General features: G+C 30.8%; 1 protein-coding gene across 2 annotated transcripts in view; it reads left to right on the plus strand.

Moving 5' to 3' along the window:
* The window catches only part of LOC122522581 (diacylglycerol kinase 1), an 81,580-nt gene that overhangs the window by 47,332 nt on the left and 10,386 nt on the right, over positions 1–23,862 (plus strand). Inside the window, exons 4-6 of one of the 2 annotated variants that reach the window (XM_043643778.1) lie at positions 19,251–19,385; positions 20,380–20,599; positions 22,524–22,685. In XM_043643778.1, coding sequence (XP_043499713.1) covers positions 19,251–19,385; positions 20,380–20,599; positions 22,524–22,685 — 517 coding nt within the window. The remainder of the gene's footprint in view (positions 1–19,250; positions 19,386–20,379; positions 20,600–22,523; positions 22,686–23,862) is intronic. The other variant, XM_043643779.1, reaches the window with a different exon arrangement.

Below are 23,862 nucleotides of genomic sequence, written 5' to 3' on the forward strand. Positions count from 1 at the left end.
GTTATCTTTTTTGAAATTATTCACTCTTCAAGAAAAGATTTGAACAAAATAATGTCGATTATTGTGAATATAATTACATCCAACGAAAATATTTTTATAAATATTTAAATTAAAAAAGACTTCGAAATATTAATAAAAGAAATTAATTCGATCGTTCGAAAAGTAGTGAAGTTAGTATTACTTGTTCGATCGATTCGCGAAATAATAATTATAATTGAAAAAAAAAACAAATTGTTTTGGATAATTTGAATAAATCTAATTAGTAAAATTATTTTGTTGAAATATATAACGAATGAATGAATGAAAAAATTATAGTAATCTCGAAGTATTAACCAGGGAGGAAATGGCAAACCATACTACTCTTCCTTTCTAATTAACGTTCCAAACATAATGTAACAAAGGAAATAACGAAAACGCGTGGTACTAAGGGATGAAGGACGAAGGACGACGAAGAACGAAGGACGAGTAAAGCTACGGAAGGAGGAAGGGTGAAAAAATGGGTCTTTGCGGAGCCGCAAGGGTGCGGTTGCTTAGTTACGTGACGTCATCTCTGACGCACTCGAATGAAAGCGTGTGTGTTGAGGCATGGGTGTGACGAAGAAGTGAAGAAGGTGGCGGGGTGGGAGGATACGGAGCGAGGTCACCGCGTCATCGTGTGTGGAAAACGCCCTCCTCAGAGAGGGACCTACCGAATTCTAGGGAGAGGATCTGAAAACAACTAAATAAAAGGATAAAGAGAGGGAGCGAGGAGAAAAAAAAGAATTTCGATGAATTCCTCAAATATTTGTACAAATTATTAATGTATTTGTATTTTCGTGGCATTTAGGTGGTTGAAAAAAAGAATAGATCATCAAATTTTTTATTTTGTTTCCCCCCCCTACATTTTTTTCGTATTGTTTTTGGTATGGACAAAATATTAAATGTTAAGGATTATTTATTTCGTGCATTTGAAATGTGTCGATTATTTATATCTGTAAGATTGAACATTTTTTTTTTTTTAATTTGTTATACTTTATTTATTGTTAGTGTATAAGTAAAGGATTGCTTTTTTTTTTGTATTTGATACAAGTAAATTATTTATATTGAAAATATCATTTATCTTTCTAATTTTAACTTTTATATTTTTCTCATTAATAATTGTAGGAATGATATTTGATTAATAAGTACAAAGGGAATGATTTATTGCTGTTAAAAAACGGTAAATAATTTCTACTGTCAGAAGGAATATTTATATGTTAAATAATTTTGTTCTTTTGTGTAAGTTAATTGGAATCCCAAGTGAAAATAGAACAAGTCTTTTAAAACTTGGAGAGAAAAAAAATAATTACGATAAAGGAACGTAACTAGATGCTCATTATTTTTATCTCGTTTCCGCTGTTATCACGATTGAACGACATTCAATGTTCTGTAGAAAGTCTCGAAGTAGTTTTGCTTTGATGTACAAGTATGCATACCTATATATTTACATATATATGTACTATGCATGCGTGCGAAATATAAAGTTTTAACACGAATACGTACCATAATTACAAAGGTAACAGATAAATCGTGCATTTTACACTGATCGAGTGTATATTATATATAGTAGATGTTATAAATTATTAACAATTTTCATTCTCCAAAATTTGTCATTTCAAAAATTCTTCTAATTTTTCTAATTATTTCCATATAATATTACCATTTTGGTTCTCGAGATAATTTGTTTTACCTTTTAAAAAATACAAATACAATTTTAATAATTAGTATAATTGTTCGTACATATTATTATCATATATATATTTTTTTTTCTTGGTTAATTTTATATTTAAATACATACTGTTACAAAAATTACTTAGTCGATGATGAAAGCTTTTATTCATGTTTTGTACGCGCAAAGTGTATCGAAATGTTTTCAACGCGTTTCTCAACTTATGTAAAAAGCGTTGAAAGCCCGTGGAAAGTCGTCACTTCTTCCATATCCATGTAAATGTATATACAAACATAAACACACACGCATACACACACATGTTACAATCTTTTTCGAAAAACCGTCTTTCTCTCTTGCTAGTGCTGCGTTTCATCCATCATCGTGAACAAAGCTTTAACTCGACGTTTTTGGAGTTCTTCCACCTCTCCCTTCCCAACCATTAAAAAAAAAAGATAAAGAAAGAGAATGACGAACATAGGAGCATTGATGCGAATGAAAACGAATGAACGAAAGAACGAAAGAACGAAAACGAGGCAAGTATTCGCTTCATTGAAGTTCCACCAGAAAAATTAGACTGAAACTCGATTGTACAAGGATAAAACGTTAAAAAACAAAAAAGGAAAAAATAAACTCTCTTTTCCTCTTTTTTCGTTTCCTTCTTTCTTTGATTCATAAAGTGGATGAACAGAAAAATGATCGTAATAATTTTTTTTACTTACGTTTTTTTTTTGACGGAATTTCATTTTCATTTTGTTTCTTTTTTTATCATACCAATCACCAAAATGATTATCTTACCGGATAACATGACCGGGGAAAATGTAAAATGTTTGCGAAATACTATTAATACTTCGAAGGTAACCAAAAAAAAAATCGAAGAATAAAGATGTAAATCGAATAATCGAGGAGGATGTAATAATATGTTAGATTGTAAGATAAATAAATAAAGTGTTGAATATATTAGAGTTTGATGGCACCTCACGAATCTTCTTACTTGGCACGAATAACAACGAATTCGTAGCAAGATATACTGGTATTTTCTTGGAAAGCCTGACGTTGTATTTTACTGGTTGCAACTGTGTCGAACACGTGAGAAAATCGCTATTCCTTTATTTGTTTTCTTTCTTTTTTCTTTCTTTTTTCTTTTTTCTTTTTTCTCTCTCTCTCTCTCTTTTTACTTTTAAGGACGAATTTCATTTCACGAGAAAATATTATAAAAAACCCTTTTTCGTTTGATTGAATTTTTCTTTTACTTTGTAACTCTGACACAACGACAATCCTTCCACCTCTATTTTAACACATATTAACAAATCGTTATTTATATTTAACGAAATATGTTAAGTCAATTATTTTATGAAATACTGGTTGAACGAATAAAAGCGCGTAATTTTTGTTTTTTTCTTTTAATTTGATTTTTGTTTTTCGTTTATGGAAGGAATTTTGGTAAAAAGGTAGGTGACACGTATACTGTGAAGAGAAACGAAACGTCTTTTTCTTTCTTGCTTTATATTCTAGTGTTAATCTTAATTTAGTCGTAACTTTGCTTGAAGCTTAGCTACTGGAAGGCCAATCTCGTAAACCACTTTACGTCGCTACTGAATCCATTAAGGTTAACCAATAAAAAGATTGCGCTATATAACAGCGATAAATGAGAAATAAACCTAATATATATAAACATATATATGTAATAGTGTAATATATTCTTTATAAATGTAGATTTCACAAACTCATAAACGATTATTGTTTACTATCCTCTGCATATCTCTGATCTTAAAACTCGAATGATTTTCTTTGATATCGTTTTAGGATTTACTCGTAAAAAACAAACAAATGATATTAAAATACGCTATTGGAATAATTTGAAATCATCAGGATAATATTTTATGATAATAATTACGAAATCAAAGTTACCGACTAACGAGCTTTTCATACAAGGGAATAAACTATATAAGAATATACAGTACAGCCAGGACTGTACTTTATATTCTTAGATACTCTATGCTCAACCACTATCTCAAAACTTTAAAAGAATTCATTTATTTCGTGTATTTAAATTCATATATATTCTTTTTTTTCTTAATTTTTATAAAAATGAAAAGTCTATATAAATAACAAAACATATTAGCGTTTTTAAAAAAAAATAAAGATAAATATTTCTCATGTCAAATAAAATATAAATATAAACAAATTTACATATATAATAACAGTTTTTTTTCTGATATTAATTTTTAATAAATAATACTAAATTATTACACTTATTTGTTCTTCTTTAATTATTATTATTTGCGAGTAGTAAAGAAATTGAAAGATATGATCCTTATGGAGACAGAAACCTGGGAAAATGCACCTTTCGATAAATAAATTCCTGCGAATGGCTAAAGGATTAAGTGTCTTTTATTTTGCGATAGAACGAAAGAAAGAAAGAAAGAAAGAGAAAAAGAAAGAGAGAAAGAAAAAGAGAGAAAGAGACAAGGATGGAGTTGTAAAGAAACGGATCTTAAAACTTTAAGCATTTCAGCTTTTCAATGAAACCCACTTTATTTTAAAGCAAGGAACCACGTAATTCGAGACATTTGGAGAAATTCTCGGAAATCTCTTCTGTCTGTCTCTCTTTTTCTCTCTCTCCCTCTCTCTCTCTCTCTCTCTCTTTCTTTTCTGAAATCAAGGAAGAAAAGAAAAAGAAAAGTTAAGAAATTATAATAACGAGCTTTTTTAGTATATCTTCTTGGCATGATCGCGAGTGTCCCTTCTTAACTCGAATAAAAATATGAAGATCAATCGATAATTTTCTTATTAGCTTCTTTGATAGGAAATTGAAAAAAATAACAAGAAGAGAAAAAGGAAAGGAAGAAAGAAAGAAAGAAAGAAAGAAAGAAAAAAAGAAAGAATGAAAGAAAAGACAGAAAAGAAGTAATTAAAGCAACTAAGTCCGAATCCGTAATCCGAGCTAACCTAATCCCTATTACTATGGTTGTGTACCAATGAGAAGACTTTTTCATGAGAAAAAGAAAAAGAAAAGAAAAGAAAAGCTTGAAATCGATTGATTGGTCAATCATAAGAGAAAATCACTTACGTTCTTTCCTCAAATCTTTTCTAATATTTTTCTATTTATTTTATATGTGTTCTGAATAGGTTCTTGATTTAAAAATAATTAAACAAAACAAACGATCTTAAGTTTCGTAAAATTCGGTTTGGTATCGAAAGAGTTCAAATGTAAAAAATAAAAAAAAAAAAAAGAAAAAGAAAATAATAATCAAGCTATTTTTCTTTAAGTTACTTTTGAATTCTGAAGGGTTCAAATTTAAGAAGATAATAGTAAAGTTAGAATTTTATTTTTTCCTTTCTATTTTTTCAAATTATTTCTTTATATTACCCTTAAAACTTAACGCAACCCTTTCTTTATTATAAGAACTAATCGTTCGTATTTTTATTTTTGTTCTTAGATTTTCTATTATATTTATTCCTTAAGTTGAGGTAACGAAAAATGGATTGAAAAAATTTATCTTTAGGATTGTTTTTTTTTTTTCGATACTAATTAGTAATTATTTATAACTATCTCTTACGCTCTCTCTCTCTCTCTCTCTTTCTTTCTCTTTTTCTTTCTCTTTCTATTTGATGATTTTTTTTATTAAGGATAATAAATTCTTATTCGAACTGTTAACATTTTCAGCAATTAAATTTTGTTTCTTATTTGATCTCTCTCTCTCTCTCTCTCTCTCTCTCTCTCTCTCTCTTTTACTTTTCTTTATTTCAACGAAGCTTTTCTAACATCATCCTTGCGCGAGATTCCGTAGGAAACATCAATGACGAGAGAGGAGTACAATGACGTCACGGTTTCCATGGGAACGCGAGAGAACACCCGGTGTGCTATAACCAGAGAGAAAGAGAGAGAGAGAGAGAGAGAGAATGAAGAGAATGAGAGAGAAGGAAAAGTAGTGACGTCACACCATTCGTAGTTCGGCACTAATACATTTTCTCAAAGTATATGTATATACACGTATAAATGCATATATGCATTCGTGTATGCTTGTGTGTGTATTTCCTGATATGTTACAGTCGAGGTCGGTGCACTCGCAAACGTGACTGCAGCTGCCTCGCATCTGTACAATGACGTCATGTGAACACCGAATCTTCCTTTCCCCTTTCTCTCTCTTTCTCTTTTTGTAAATGTTATCTTTTTTTATGTAGTATAATACATTAACTTACAATTAGCCCCCTATTCATCTTTGACATCGGATTATTATCATTGACGTTTAACTCGTGTCTTAATTTGAATTATTTTTTTTTTAAAATAAACATTTTTCTTTTTAATATAACATTATAAAATATGATGTTAGGTAATAAATAGTAAATATTAAAAAGAATGATATATTAAAAAATATATATAGAGAGATAAATATTTATTTTAATAGACTTGATTTTTACGTAATAATAAAATACCAATATATAAAAACAATATTTTTTTTTTTATTATTATTATTATCGTGAATGAAAAAGAATCATTTGTTAATTGGGTATTTAGCCAACTCCGAAATCTGAGTTAATTATTTAAATTACGTTCATTATGATTTCTTTATTAGTACGATCAAATTGTTTTTGCAACGCTATATTTTATGATTTTATAATTATTATTATTTTGTTAGTTCTTCGAGGAAATAATAATTTTATATGAGGAAGGAAGAGGATTTATAAATGTCATTTTTATTTTTATCTTTTTATTTTTTTTTGTTTCCTTCCTTCTTAGATCCTTGTATGGTTTTATATTTATAACTTGTGTGTATATATATATCCTAAATGCAAGTATATATATATAGGTGGACGTTTGTTTACCGAAGTAAGTCGACGAACAACGTGTTTACGCAAGGGTAATGCTACTCCTGTCTTGTTTATCACCGTGGTAAGAGGTTTACACGAGATAATATTTTCTATAATTCCGTGAAACGAATTTAATTATCACAGTCAATGCTACGACCCACCGTGGCTTGTGAGTTTTAAACCAATCAATACTTTTACATATTCAATAGAACAGATCTAACAATGAACCGTAAAAAATAATATACGTACATATTTGTATTTGTAAGAAGCGTTACTACGTGACGCAAACGTTGGGAGAAAGATACAAATAAAAGGAAAACGTGATGAGAAAATATTTGTTAAAGAAATAAAATAAAAAATAGTTTTATTTTTGTGTGTGTATGTAAAAAATACGTGTTACATAAAGGAACACGCCGATATTATTTCATTCAAGAAGATGAGCTTGTTTCGTAGTCCTACGCTCATATCTTTCGTTCTTAAAACATTTTTCGTAGTAGTGGTGGTAGTGGCAGTAAATGCATAAAATCCTATTTCGTATGGAACCCAATCTAAAGAAGTAAGAAAATTCTTTACAACTTATCTAACTTATCTCAATTCTCAAGATGATTAAAAAATAAACATAAACGCATAAATGAATAAATTTGTAAAAAAGAAAAAAAAAATAGAGAAAGAAGAAGAACCCTAAATATTATCTTCGTCATTTCGAAATTGTAATTATTGCATCGCTCGAAATATGATTGGAGAAATGTTTGTTATAATATCAAATCTTGTGATTTTTTCCTTGAGAGGAAGTATCTTTCGTATCGATCGAAAGTTTCAAGCATTTGCTATTCGTTTATATAAATTTTCTAACAAATATTTGTTAATGTCTCTTCTATACCAGCTGGCCTAACGAAAATTGTAAATAGTCGTTCTCGAGCGTGTATGTTTGTTCAACGAATTTCAGTTGACCAGTTATCACACACACACACACACATAGACATACACAGATATTCAAATGTGCATTGAATCATCGAGTCGTACAAATGAAACAGAAATATGGTGGAACCTGTAAGAAGTGTAATTGGTGGATGTTAAATATGAGAGAAGTAAAAAAAAAAAAAAGGTAATGTGTGTGAGGGGCTTGTGGGAGGGGAAGGGTTAGTATAAAAGGATGGTATAGTCGTCATTGCAAAAACAAACATCGAAGGCACGCTATTCCCAGAGCATCGGCCGACCTCCTGTATATTTAGATGATATATAATCCCTGTCGTGTATCACAAAGTGCACGAAACTCGCAGTGCGTCATTTTAAATATGACGCACTGCGTTCCTAACTGCCACACTGAGTCAGCTGTTCGTTAACATTATAACCAATTATTTTCTTTCAACTCCCTAAAGATTGTAACTTCGATGCTTTTTTTTTTTATTACGCCCACCGTAATGGTACATCCGATGCGTAATGTGCGATAGTTGCGTGATGCACTAATATAATGTGTGAAAGAAAAAAGGGTTATATGATCGCGATAAAAATAAAAAGAGAAAATATATAAAAAGACAAAGGAGGTGGAGTTTGAGGTTGAGGTTGAGGTTGAGGTTGAGGTAGAGGTAGAGGTAGAGGATGAAGTTGAGAGGAGGGATGAGCGTGGGAGAGGAAAAGCTTTGCCCGAAGGAAAAGCTGGGTTGTACGAAAATTTATGGACGTCCTGAGTTATTAAAGGATTTTTTTGCAAGTTCGTGCCTTCTCAATGATATATGTTACGTTCCTGGAGTCACAGCGTCAGGTGGAAAATTCGAGGATATTATGTAAGCCCGTTTGAATTTTTCTCTTTCTTTCTTTCTTTCTTTCTTTATTTATTTCTTTTTCTTTCTATCTATCTTTCTTTCTTTCTTTCTTTTTTTCTTTTTTCCTTCCTTGCTTTAGTAGAAACGCGATGGTGTATTATCGAGCGTGAAAATATTTCTTAAGATTTATCGTCAGTCTCCGTGTTTGTTTTCATTAATTCCAACAGCTGCAACGTATTATGACAGATTAACGAGCCATATCCAATTTCTGATTTCTCTACAAATTAACCCGGTTTATTTAATGCATTTTATTGTAATATCATCGAAAGAGAGATCGGCTTGGGATAATTATTACTCGGATTAATGAACATTATCTTGTCGATAGATAAATATAAACTTAAGTTATCATAAATATATTGTTCGCGTAGATATATAAATATTAATCAAATACGAATAAATTTGATTTTGGAAATTATGTTTCTTCCTTCGTCTGTGTATGTGTGTGTGTGTGTGTCTGTAGCTGATTTCGTAATCCACTTTTCCAGTGAAATTTATCCTTTTATATCTTATTGTAGGATATTTGACGTTTAGGAGATTTAGTCTTTCCCTGTCCCTTTCCCTTTCCCTCTGTTTCCCCTTACTCCTTTCCTAAGTACCAACCGTGTCTACCTTCGTCTTTGTAAGGGTTGATTTAGAGCGTTCCATTCGACGTACCACAGTGAACAAGAAATACGCCTACTGCTTACAATAGAGCTTCTCTTTCTCTCTCTCACACACACATTCTTTGAATTGCTAAGACGATATCATATAGTTCGATTGAAGCTAACCTGGGATCTAGTAACGTATAATAGATTTTCATCTAACGTTTGATTACATTTTCCTTTGATACGAGTAATAGAAGAGTAATTGATTTTTTTAAATCTTTTTTTCTATATATTATTATTATTGTTATTATTAAGGATCATCCGCTTGAATTTTTTTTTTCTTTTTATATATTATATATTTATATATGCAGACGTCAGAGAATAATATAATAACTGCTATTAATTTTGCAAGTTAGCCGAGTCACTTAGAATATTTAGGTGCGTCTGAATTAGAAACGAGCTTACGTGACTACTTAAAATGTTCCTTTTAACGAGAAACCTCTTGGAAAGTGAATGATCGGAATAATGATTTTCTTGTAATTAATCACTATCGTATAACTGTACAATTTTCTTTATCCTTTTGTTATTTAAACTTTATTATTTATTATTACGTTAAATAAATAATCGATATTGACGAATATTTTGTCTCGGTATAAATAATTGGAACGACATATAAAAATTGATAAAACACATAATATTTATCATCAAAATTTTCACGTTTAAAATAATGTATTTTCTTAATTTGTTTTTAATCAGAAATGAGAAATTACGCCAATTTCGTAATGAACAATCAAATTTTAAAAATGTTAATATCAGATCACATTTAATATTGACTAAAAGCTAATATTAATTATTAATATTTCATTATAAATTAATTTAAATAAAAAATACCAAACCAGAATAGAAAATAAGAATCATTTATATATATTTTAATTAAAGAAAACCAATTACCACGTTCAATGAATCAAAGAGATTAATTAATATGTAAGAATACGTAAAACGATACGATCTTATCATTTGAATATTTATGTTCGTTAATTATCGTTACCCTCTTTTGAATAAAAGAAAGATCGTCGTAATCGTCGTTCGTGTTGCAACAACGAACGAAGAAAAAAAAAGAAGCTTCTCTCTGGGAAAGTGCTTCTTTGAAGGGCTAATATTCTCACAGCTTTTTTTTCTGTCTTCTTGATCGTTGAAAGAACACCAGAAAAATTTCTATTCTTTTCTAGACGATGAATAAAAATAAGAAAAAGATACCTGAAGAGGAATAAGAAAAGAATGATGAGAAAGTAAAAGAAGATAAAGAAAAAGAATTTGAGGTAGGGAGAGTGATGGAGATACGAATATAAATATATCTACTACTTGACTTTGTCTCTCATCTTTTGAGACTTTTCATTCGTTAAAGTACAATCGAGAATTTAATATTCTACTTTCGTATCGCTTTGGGTGCAAACGAGGGAATACTACTTGTATTTTACTTTGATAAATTTAACTAAGTGTAAGAATGTTTTCTTTTCTTTTTTCGATCCAACCCCCTAACTCCCATCCGTACTTTTTTTTTTAGTCTTTTTATTCTTTCTTTCGTTCTTTCTTTCTTTATTTTTTATTTCGACTTGATCTTTAACGAGATCGTTGAGTTTTATTTTGTAAATAAAAGGGTAAAAATGAGTAGAGTAATGTGGAAAGAATATAAACGAGGATAGGAAAGAAAGAAAGTGTTTAGTTCTGCTTCGTGTTACCCTCTTTTTTTCTCCCCTATTTTTATCACTAGTACTGTGATTATCACTAAACGTTTCTACAAGTGGACCAAATGACTGCTTTTAAATTTCGAATGACTATTCTGCATCCCAAGGTTATTGTTTTTTTCTTAAATATCTTGTTTAACAAATTTTTTTTTATTATTATTTTTATAAAACATTAATAAGTCGATTATTATTTGCATTCAATCGTAAACAATATAACTTTGTGTAATTTATTATCGTACTTACTATATGACTATTTAATATCATTATAAATACTATACATATCCTTGGGAGACTATTAAACTTAGACAACCCTATCCCAACACACCACAAAACTTCCCTTAATAAGACCTTTTTCTAACCCTCATCAACTCGCTGAAACAAACCCTACTATCTTATAATTATCCTTTTGTTTTGTATCCAAATCCTCCACAAAAGATAGATACATTTCAATATCTTCAAAATCAAATCATACCGCTTAAAAAACAATTATTAATCGATCAGCATTAACTCTCCTAAAACAAAGTAGACACCTCGTCATACTAATTATCTCAATTCCCCAATTAATTTATTATATCTCTAAAACGAATTCATATTACGTCCTGATTACTTTTAAAGCCTGAACGTAAGAAGAAAAAAAAAAGTATGGAAAAAAATCGTGTAATAGGTTAGAAAAAGAGGCAGGAAGGTTGTAAAGGTAAAAAGCTTATTATGTTTAACCAGGGTGTGGATTCTTATCGTAAGAGCTTTAATTGAAGTCACCCCGGTCCGACCTTTATAAGGTCTTCATGATAGTAGATCAGACTAGCTAGCAGGACAATCGTACTATCGTTCACCTATTTTTAGTATCTAAATTGTTGACACTACTCTACGTCCATACAAGCAACCCCCTCACCCCTTTCTATCACCCTCTCTTTCATTCCCTTTTTCTCAGTACATTTTCTCAGACCCCTTTCCGTATAGCACCGATGGTTGTTCGCTTAGTCTTAAGTATATTTCTCATCGTACCACACATAGAACAACGAAAGACTATGTGGTGATCTATTCTTGGACTATATCGTTGACCTTAGTAAGTTGATCTTATATACTTCTTCTTTCTTTCTCTCTCTCTTACTTTCTTTTTTTTTTTAATCAATCAATCAACGTTGAAGATGATTCTATTTATCGGTGTATAAAAGGAGACAAAGAAATGTATGTAAAAATGAATGAAAATCAAATTATAAAGGTCACATTGGGAACAAAAAAAATAAAGAAAAATAAAAAAGTTACAATTGCAATATTATTTGTACGTGCTAAAACAATGTTTTTTTTTTATTTTCTTCGTTTTTAAAAATACATTCTTTTTTAATTTTGTTTCAAATTTTAAATAGAGTTGCAAAGATGCACTTGCAAAATCTCGCACTATTCTATTAGAATTTGTTAAACAATCCAATTTATCAATGCAATTAATCGAGAGTGCATTATCGAAAATTTGATAAGATTTTCTCTACGGTAATATTTTATAAATTTAAATATAATCGTATCGAGTATCAATTATTAAAATCTGTTTATTCAATTAGTTAGATAAATAAAAGCAAATGTATTAGAATAATTAGAAATATCAGTACGATGAAATATGAATTAATTAGTTATCTCTATTGAAATTAGTCGTACAACATGGGATACGTTATATGTCGGTAACTGTAACATCGATAATTTCATACTAGCATAAGTTAGTTAACTGGTAGGAGTTTAATGATAGCAAATAACCGATCTAACGATGGTCTATGAATAATTTATAGTATTAAAGTTCGTATAGCATTATAATACAGTTGAGAATAATAAAGTATGTATATGTATACAGTAATACATGTATGCAGCAGTAGTTAATGAAAATTGCAAACAGAATGGAATCTTGTCATTATGGAAACCCATCGAGTATTGTCTCTCTTTCTCTCTCTCTCACTCACTCTCATTTAAACCGAAATCATTCGGATTGATCGAAAATAGCAATTGACCCGATTTACGATCGAATCCATACCGTCGTATCGCGAAATGTCTAAAAGCGATGACCCTAAATCATCGATACGTTCACAAACCATCATCATTCCTCTCCGTTCCATCGGTTTTCCGTCAGCATTGGAAAAAGAATCGAGCTGGAAAAGCTAACGTCCGGGAATATATATATACACATATATATAAGCGCATAAAACTTAATCCGCATTTAAAATGAACGAAAACGCGACGAGGAATTCAACAGCGATTAGCGATTATCTGATCGATATTTTCTTTCTATATCATAAGAACGATATTTATCCATGAATGATGAAAGAAAAAAAAAGAAAAAAAAAGAATTTAATATATCAGAAAGAGAGACTGAGAAATATTCTAAAGAATATTTTAATATCATCGAATATAAGTATCGTAATTATTAATCCTTTTTATAACATTATGTTGCTTTTGAAATCAGAAATATATATATATTCTTTTTTTTAATTTTACTTATTTTATTATTCTAATATTTATTATAATTTATTAGCTGCATCGCTAGATAAGATTTAAGAGTTCATTCGATCGGATAATAAGAATTATTTGGAAATAATCCTGGAAAACAAAAAATATACGTTTCGTTCGTTTCATCCTTCCTCGAGATAAATTATTCTATATTGATTTAAGGGATTAAACAAAGGGTTCCCAAAAATAAAGAATAATCAGAATAAGCAGAAATACGACGATAAATCAATGGAGCTTCGAAAATGATGAACAAATAAAAATAAAATCAACGTGAAACGTTCGATTGATAAATCCGATATACCTAAATTTAATCTTCTAATCCGCAGTTTAGAATAATCCGTATCATTTCGAACAGGACTGTTTGTAAATATAAAAACGAAAAAAAGAAAAGTAAAAAAGAAAAAAGGAAGAAGAAAAAGGTTCGTACGAGAGTGGACGATCGGACTCATTTCCGTGAATATCGGTTTGATTTCCCTGGACTCAAGTCGATTCAACTTCCGACAAGAGAGAGAGAGAGAGAGAGAGAGAACGTGAAAATTTCCTACGCTTATCTCTGCTACATCACTCTCTGCTTCTTCTCCCCCTGGCCCTTTCCCAACCCCCACCGCCCGTTCTCCTCTTCTTTCTCTTTCTTAGGATCGTCTTTTTCCAATAGAAATTCGAAGGATGTGATCCTCGAGAGAGAACTTCTCTTTCGCTTTTCATCTGCTGACCCGAAGCATCGAGATCTAATAGACAGAAAGAAGGAAAGAAGGAAAGGGAAAAAAGAAAAGGAAAAAGAAAAAAATAAGATCGATTTCTACTTTTCGAAATAAAGTACTTACTAGCGTAAGAAAGAAAAAAAAAAATAGAAATAGTAAAGTAAGGAAGATATCGTTTATCAATCTTATCGGAGTTTTTTTCTTTTCTTTTCTTTTCTTTGCTTTGATTTGATTTGATTTGCTTTCTTTTTTTCTCTCTTTTGTTTTTTATTTTCATCGTGATTAAGATCGGAAAAGTAAAAACAATTAACGATCGTACGATGACTCGTAGAAATATGTTTTTTGTTTGCTTCTTTTAATAAACGAAATAGGATGTCACAAAAAAATTCTGATTATGGATAAAAGAAAAGGGTTAATTAATGATAAATTTTACGTGTAGAAATATAAAACAATTTTGTAGGGAAATTATGAATAATTAATAATAAATTTGATTATAATAAAAAAAATATTGTTATAAAAAAAGAGCAAAATAATTAACAGGATAATTAATAAATAACATACTAAAGAATATTGCAATAGCGTAAAAAATCCGAGTCCCATGGAAAAACTAAAACCTTTCGCTAATCCCGAAGTGAGTCTTTAAGTAAATATCTAAAAAAAAAAAAAAAAAAAAAAAAAAAATAAAAGAAAAAAGTAAACAATTTATTTATTCCTTAATTACGAGAAAGAGAGAGAGAGAGAAAAAAAGATAAAAGACGATGAGACCTTTATTAAATCTACGTGAGTTGTTCCCTTTTAAAAATTTCGTCGATAAAAAGAAAGTAAAAGAAAAGAAAAGAAAAGAAATAAAAAGGAGAAATTATATCTCCGAAAGTAGTAGGTTATGACGTCGTCAGACCGGTGACGTCATTTGCATCAAGTCTGATGTCACTGGCAAGGAACGAACGAATGGCGCAACCCCTTACGTTACCATCATTCAGAACGTGCTCATTTCTATCTCCTTTAGAATTCACCCCTCTCCGTCAACCCTCCCTCTGGCACGTAACTTCGAAGCTTAATGGCCGTATCTTGTCTCATTCATGCGGACATTTCGTCGGCTAACACAAACGACGTTCTACTTTTTTCTAGTACTTATAGCTGGTATCAACGATGATACTCCATTTTACAATAACGTTTCTTCGAACGAGAAACTATTTCTCCACCACCACCCACCACCACGCATTCTCTTCTCCTCGTTCCATATTTTCTCTTCTATCTCTGTCTTCTTCTTCTTATTCTTATTCTTTTTTTTTCTTTATTCGTTACATAGATATACTTGGGCAAGATTTTCTACAAGAGTAAACGTAGAAAATAGTTGATGTCACGTGGGTTACGTAACCTCACGAGATACGATTCCTTCTTAGCCTATTCTCAAAACCTTGGAAAGGAAAGCTCGTAAAGTAGAAACTGGGGAATCGCCGTTCCCTTTTCAACATCCAATCAACCAACCAACCACATCTTTTATAAGACGCGTTTTATACGAGAACGCATAAAGAATTACTTTTATCATGCTTCTGCTGGACAATGTACCTTGAAACTACTACTATTTTTACGTAACATCCAACCTTATGGAAGAATGTGTATGATATAGCCGTGTGCGCGTGTTGTGTGTATGTGTGTGTGTATATATATAAGAAAGAATTTGTGAATCTTTTATGTATTTTATTATTTAGATTCTTTTTAAATGGGTTCTCGTAAATTTAGAAATGCCATGTAAATTCTTCCGATCTTCGTTCGAATTGAATATTTTTTGGCGGGTATTTTTTTTTGTAATTGCGCGTAATTTAGTTGACATTTCGAATTAACCATACTTTTGTTGTTGTCGAGACTAAGAAGTCTTACATCGCAGTAAGTAGTTCGACTCAATGACTGTTATTATCAGCGACAATAACCATGCACTACTTACATTAAAAGACAATTCGCAGTAGTACGAGCAGGTATTTGCCAGGCATTCTCTTGAAATATACTCACGATCTCTAGAAGCAGTTACTACTTATATTAAATATTTTTATTCCCTTCTTTTTCTTTCTCCGTAAAGAAGTAGAAATGAATTTTTTCATAACATCGTCGTGTAACTTTAAAGTTACACATTCATATAGCTTCATTACATATAAAGTATTATAATTAAATTTATATCTTAAAAATGAGAAAGAGAAATATTCGCTGAGTATTACATTAACAAATATAATATTAAGTTAAATTTTAACTATAATTTATATCTATTTACGAAATATTCAATAATTATCGATTATTTAATAACATTTAATTTAAACAAAATAAATAAATCAAATATTTTGAAAATTTTATCCTACGCTTCTTCGACTATCCCAACTATCGTTATTTGAATTGATATTCCTTAAACCTTTTGCAATATATCATTTTAAAGGTAATCAAATTTCACGTTTAACTACGTAAAAAATTAAATAAAATGAGAAGAAAAGAAAAGAAAAGAATAGAAAAGAAAAGAAAGTAATTACAATTCTGAAAATTTGCGTAATTTCCAAAGAAAATAAAGGAATCCGAGAAGTAGAGAACGGATTAAACGAAGTATCTACTCAAGTGGGTATCCCAAAAGCTTTCATTTCGACTTATCGCTTTGGATCCGTTACGATTTCATTTACGAGAAGGATCATCCGAACGAGAAGACTACGAGTATATATATATATATATAAATGTATGTATGTATGTATATATGTATATGTATATATGTATATGTACCAACGTTCGATCGATTTCACGTTACGATTCACCTCCCTCTTTCTCACTATCACCCTTATCTATCTTTTTCTCACACACTCACCCTCCCTTTCTCTCTCTCTCTCTCTCTTTTTCTTTTATTTTTTTTTTCTTTCCTTCTCTTTTTTTTTATCGTCCTTTACAGAAACCGCGCCCTTTCGCTTTGTAAGCGTAGTCCAGCCTCGACACCGAGGAGGCCGAGAGTTTATCGCTAAGAGCGCAAGTTTAATGGAGAAAAAGGAGGAAGAAGGCGACGCCCTCCGTCCTTGAAGAGTGGCGTCGATAAATGTCACACGGTATAAGAGTGAGAGCAGCTCTTTGCTCGAGAAAAGCTCGAAACTGGATTGTCTCTCGGTTACTACCACCCCACCTCTCCACCCCTTTCTACTTTTTTTTTGCTCCCGAGTTTCGGTTTTTTTCAATTTCTTTTTTGTCTTCGTACTTCGGAGAAATTCTCTTTTTTTTCCCCTTTTTTCAATGTAAAACAATATTTCTTCGATCGAATCTCAAACGGAATTTAAATTGATTATTATTTATTGGATTATTTTATTTGTTAATATTTGCGAATATTCATTAGTTATGCTTTGTTGAGGATCGTACGTTGTTTAAATAAAATGTCAAAATATTGATGGGATAAGTATTGGACGTTTTTAAGTAGTACAAACTTTATATAGTCAGACGAAGAATTTTTCTGCAAATATTTGTATCACGTTTTTCTATTATTTTTATTATTAAAAATATTGATATGATTATAAAAAGAGTAGATAAATAGCCTTTATTCGTAATTGTTGTATATGTATATAGTATAGAAATCGTTGAACCATGGTAAACTCCCGATTTGATATTAAATGAGTTTGAAAAAGCTTTTAAAAGCTTTCAAAACGATTATCTCGATCAGATATTAAAAATACATTTTAGGACGTATACGATGCATATATTATAATAAAATTGGGAAGAAACGTTTGTCCTTCTAAGTGGTCGGTCTTGCGTAATACGAGTTTATCGAATTTCATGGATAATAATTATTGTATATTAAATTGAAACTTATTAATGTCTCGATCAACAGGTTTCGAGATGATCTCTCTCATTCTCTCTTTCTTATTTTATTTCTATTAAATTCTACTTTGTGTTATATAAGATTTGTTCGCGTCTATCTTCCTTGCATCCTCTTTCATTATTTTTGTTTTTAATTCGTAAAGAAAAAAAAAAAGAAAAAATCGTAATCATTATATAAAAATGTCTTCGCGTAGTTTCCTTGTACTCGAGTTTTTTCCTCCCAAGCCAGGATTTTTTGTTGGTACGAAATACAACCAAATTTTTTTCTCTTCTTCTTTTTTTTTTTTTATTTCTTGTCCTTGAAGATTCCTTGTAATGGTAGGAGAAGGAGGAGAAAGAAGTAGAGAAAGAAAATCGTCTGGTAAACACAAAGTAGTCATATTTTTTCAGGATTACTTTGTAAATGAAAATTTCTCTTTACTCAATTCTTTTAATTAACTTTTCTTTTCTTTATCTATCTTTCTTTTATCCTACTCCTCCTCCATCCCCCTCCCACAAAATGCCATGTTTCTTTCGAGGAAACACTTAAATCAGTCACAGTGTCGTGTTTTGAGAACATCATGGATATCTCACGGCTATATACTTGACCTAAAAACTGGATATTCGAAACGTCATTCTCTCTCTCTCTCTCTCTCTATCTATCTATCTATCTCTCTCTCTTTCTCATTTCAAGAGTTCCTAATCCGTTTCGTTTAGTAATTCCAATTCACGATGGCCGAAACTGTCTCTCGATGATAATAAAGGAATTAAGGTAGATTTTCCATCTCTAACGAATGATGGGGAAAGTGGGAGAGGGTGGCGATGGGAGGTGGGAGGTATGTATTGTGAACTCGTCGAAAACGTATTTCGAGCGTATAACGGTACAACCAGCAATTCGACGAATGGCTTTGGGTAAACACAGTTAATTGCATGAAACACCATCGATCGATTAGCACAGAACGACTACGAGAATGACGACGACGACGACGACGACGATGAGGAGGGGGAGGAGAAGGAGGAGAAGAGACGGTTCTTGCTGGCAGTTTTAATGTACAACCGTCGATTGCAATCGCAAATGATCAATTATTGGAACGATCGACTCGTATTTCTCTTCTTTCTTTTTTTCCTCCTTTTTTTCCCCTCTTTTTTGTTTAATCATAAACCCGAGAACATTTATGCGTTAAGAGTGAAAGATCATCTCTCTCTCTTTTTTTTTTTTTTTGCATTGATTCATTATACGCATCGTTAGGCGGAATTTAAAAGTTTATTTGGTATGATTAAGAGGAGAGGGTTTTTGAAAATATAGCAATTAAGTAGAATTTATTCGCAAGAGAAAGTTTTTCAAGAGATAGATTAATTAGGTATATAATATATCTTTGACTAACAATCTTTTTCTCATATATGATTGATTGTATTTAACAAAAAAAAAACAAACAAAAAATACTAAAATGCATTAAAGTGTGTATGTAATGAATTATGTTTTTTTGTTTCTTTTTTTTCTTTTTATTATTATTCGTATTTATATATCGAAGAATATTTTTGGTTTGTTTGTTTATTTACAATTTGTTTTTCATATAGGAACGTGTTTTTGTTTACAGGACATCGACTACGATGGTTTTAGAAAATTTCTGGACACCTACCTCGAAGTCGCGACACCCGATGAGCTGTCGCGTCACCTTTTTCTCTCGTTTGTTAAAAAGGATCCCCGTGTTGTCGATGGCAAAGCCTTTAAGGTAAGTCATGAAACAACTATAACTTGTATATACGGATAAATAAGTAATCCCATGCTTTGTATGAAAAGTTTTTACTATTTTAATCCCAAATTCAATCTTTCGAAATATTTTCAATTAATATTGAAAATGAATGAATGAATGAATGAACGAAAATCGATAAAGGAAAATGATATTCTTTGATTGTAAAATTTTTTGAATTTAATCCGTCAAAACGTGAACGATCGACAAAACGTCCGTCGAGATTTTCTTTCGTACTCGCGTAAATTAAAAAGATTAAAGGGTTTTTTCTGGTTCGATGAACGGATTGAATTTGGATTACGTATCGTATCCACATGTCGGAAGACTTTATGATAGGGAAAAAAAAAAGGAAAAGAAAGAAAGAAAGGAAAAAAAACAGAAAAGAGGGGTAAGAGATAAATAGGGTTGTAGGAGAAAATTTATTCGAACGGAAAAAGGAAATCGAAGGGGATTTTTCCTAAGTACGACCCTTCTGATTTTTAAAATCGTATAAATCGGATCTGAGTTGGATCAATGGTGGGTTATTCTTGACCAAGAAAAATCAAAAGAAAGAAAAGAACACGGAAACAACACAAGAAACATAAATAAAATATAAAGATAATATATTGGTTAACGAGTATAAGAAAAAAAAAGTGAAATATTATATTTTTAAGTGGAGTATGAGAGAGGAGTGCTATTTATTGAATAAATATTTCGAAATATGTTTTTAATCAGTATTCAATATAATAAATAATATAATACCTTAATAGAGTCACAATATTTAATACTGACCTATTTTATTTAATATACTAACAAATTATTTTTTATGTATATCAAAAATATATTCCTGTATATATATCGCGATATTATAAAATATATATATTACAAAATATTGAAGGAAACGTTTTGTTTTAAAATACTGACCAAATAAATACAAGTACAAGTATATTTATTTTTATTTTTAGCAGTAGTATTATTATTTTGATTTTTTTTTTAGGAAATGGCTGTGCTGTCGTCAACGACTGCATGCGCAGCGATTACTTCTCACACAACTTCGAGCAGTAACGTGAACAGCACCGGATTACCAGGAGGAACAAGCACTGATAGCCACGTTGGTAGTTCCTCATTGGTCGACAAAATTCATGGACTTACGGAAAAGCTGCAAGCTCTGGGACACCACAGAACCGAGAGCGAAGCCTCGTCAAGAACACGAACTGGTAATTCTATGAATTTCTATGTCGCATTTCTTCTTCCTTCGATTTTCTACCTTTCAAAGTAGATATCTACTTTGACATTACGCTGAGGACGAGTAGCTAGGATAATACTCTAAGGATAAAAATTTGTATTTTCATTTTCGTTTTCCGCGTGCGTACTTGTATCAAAATAAAAGGTGTGATATTATTTTCCTTTTTTAGTTCCTTTATATTCGATTATATTTTTTTTTCTATACGTTGATCAATACCAATTTCTTAATTCGTTCGTTATTTTATTTTGTATAAGAAACAAAATGATTATTAATCGCATTTGAATAAAGAAATTTGTCGTAAGAAATATTTTCCAAATATATTTATATTATTCAACATTGTTTGTAATTTATAAGGACAAAAAAATAAATAATTAGATACACGTAGCAACAATCAGTACGCATAAAAGTTCTCCAAAAAAAATAAATAATAAAATAAAAAAGAAAAAGAAAGAGAAAAGACTACAAATTAGAATGGAAAGATATAACGGATAAATTGGAAATCTGATTGTAAGGGAAATGCGAGCGATAGAAGTGATGGGGTTAATAAAATAGGAGAAACTCTTCTAACGATTAAGAAAGGAAAGAAAACAAAAAAAAAAAGAAAGAAAACAGATAGTAGAATAGGAAGCTACTACGGTTTTCCTCTCAAGCTTTAAATGTCAGGAGGCGTTGTCGTATTTTCGTTTAGGACAAGGGAAATCCTTCGATCTTACCCTACCATCAGCATCACCACCACCAACACTAGTATTGCCACTAACACCACTAACACCGGTACTAGAAGTAGTATTTCAACCCATTCTTTACCCATCCTCTTAAAATAGGTCAACGGGAAAAATAACAATGATGTCAGGTATTATCGTATTGAGAGTCGACGACGTTTTCAATTTTCCTCCTTTTTTCTTTTTTTTTGTTTTCTTTTTTATCTTCTTTTTATGCTTCCCTTCTTTCATCGTTTTTCTCGACAATGATCAGTATCCTGGAATTTGATTGTTATTCCTTACGAAGATCAGCAGCACTCGAACGTTGCCGATCTCGTTAATATCTTTTCAATGTTCAATACTTTTGGTATATTTTTCATTTTATTTTTGTTGTCTTCATTTCTCTTTATATCTCGTCTCGAGGGAAATCTTTCGAAATAAAATTTCTTTCTTTAAAATTATATATATATATATATATATATATATTATTTAACCGTTGTAAGAATACGATATATATGTTTCGTATTTTATCTTTCATATATCTTACGTTATGGTTGGAACAATTTCAAAATAATATATATATATATATTTATATAAAATTTTCTGACGTGTTCGTATATATAATCTAATTTTCACCAAATAAAAGAAAAATCTCTGTTCATGGTTACAACTTTGTAAATCAATATAACAGAAAGTTAGTTTTATATAACGTATCAGATTATTATACGTACCCCGTAAAACTATACACACTCATATAACACAATGTCTCTCGCCATTATCATTGTATAAATTTATTTAGAAAAGAAACAAAATATAAATATTTCGTACAATTAGTAATTGAATATTATTTTTTAATCGTGTTGAAACAAATGAGAAGTATGGTTTGTCAAAGATTTAATTTCTTACCTGTTGGATCAAAAAAAATTGTCTTTTATTTAAACTTTGTCGATGATGATATATCGTCGATTGAAGTTAAGATAAGGGTGACTTTGTTTGGATACGTTTATCTCTCTCTCTCTATCTCCCTCTCTCTCTCTCTCTTACTCTTCTTTCTCCCTTTTTTTCGGTTCACTTCGATTACACTTACGTCAAAGTCTTCCGTAACATTTTTATCGAAGACTTACACTAAAGAAAGAATTTCTATTCGAAAAGAAATCTTCCTATCGATTTGATGTTTAACTTGACGTTACGTTACAGGAAGCGTACATCCAATGTTGACGGTAACAAGGACATCCTACAGTTGCCACGACGTTCTTGAAAAGAAAAGCACCGACAGCAGCCCAAGTCACAGCCAAATGTCGCGAAATTCGTCCAGGAAATCGAACAATTCGCTTCTCGTCAACAACGGAAAATTGGAAGGTAGGAATAAGATAGAAATACGATGAATAGAAAACGGGGAAGACAGAAACGGAATAGAATGAGAGAGAATTAGGGAGAGAGAGAGAGAGAGGAAAAGAGAGAGAAAGAGAGAGAATGTACAATACCATCGATTTCAACATTGACCATAGTCTTCCTAGCGAATGATTCTCGACATTGGTTTTCCACTGATGGTTTCCCATTACGATATACGTGTATATAGCATACCAAACTTAGAAATACAATAATTCGACGATATATCGATTACATCTAGCAATATCCGTTTCCTTTTTCTCATTCTCTTACGTTCGTTTCGAATTTCTATCGATCTTATGTTTAAAGAAAGTTTGTGTTTTAGAAATTCCTTTTAATATATTTAAACTTTCAAATTCTTACGCAAAAAATAGGGTCATACAATTGTGTCAATTAATTCTTTTTTAATAAACTCCACTGTGTATGGTATAGTAAAAAATAAATAATATAATTGTTTTGACTCCTGGCTTAAAAAAAAAACAATCGTACGTCTCAAATTGTTTTCCTTTCTTTTTTTCATTTTTAAGTTATTTCTTTTTGTTTGTTAATCCGAATATCTGTTATTAAAATAAATTATTAGAAAATTTCTTCTAAACTTTAATAAATATCACTAATATCTAAAAACTTTTGATGAAACTTTTCAAGTAGCATAACTCACCCGCGCTACGCCACGGGGTCAAGGGTGGTGATGTCTGAGAGATGTGGGGTGGAGGGAGGAGGGGCTGACGCTGCTTGAAAGTTGCATTAAAAAAAGAATGAACAATTTTTCTTTTTACGATATTTTCTGCCGAGTAGCAAGAAGGTGGTGTAAAAATCCTTTAAATGTATCAAGTTCAAAGATGATTGTAAGAGTTTATTTTCTTGTAAAGGTAGAAGAAGAATTGGAATGGTCGTTAGTCAATTTATGATCCAAGATTCAGCTCGTAAGTGTAGCTCATTACGTTTAGAACGGAGCCACTGACGATAAAATCGTAACGCGAAGGTTTCGCCAAACAATACGCCCTCGTAAAATAAATGGCTTGGCTCCATAAAACTCGATTCCCCCTTTCCATAACCACCATTGGATATATTCTCGATACATTTACGCCGATATTACAACCGTTCGTTTAGATATTTTAATCGATCGATTTTCTTATACACACACATA

This window comes from Polistes fuscatus, unplaced genomic scaffold, assembly GCF_010416935.1.
Source record: "Polistes fuscatus isolate 324 unplaced genomic scaffold, CU_Pfus_HIC Scaffold5, whole genome shotgun sequence".
NCBI lineage: Eukaryota > Metazoa > Arthropoda > Insecta > Hymenoptera > Vespidae > Polistes > Polistes fuscatus.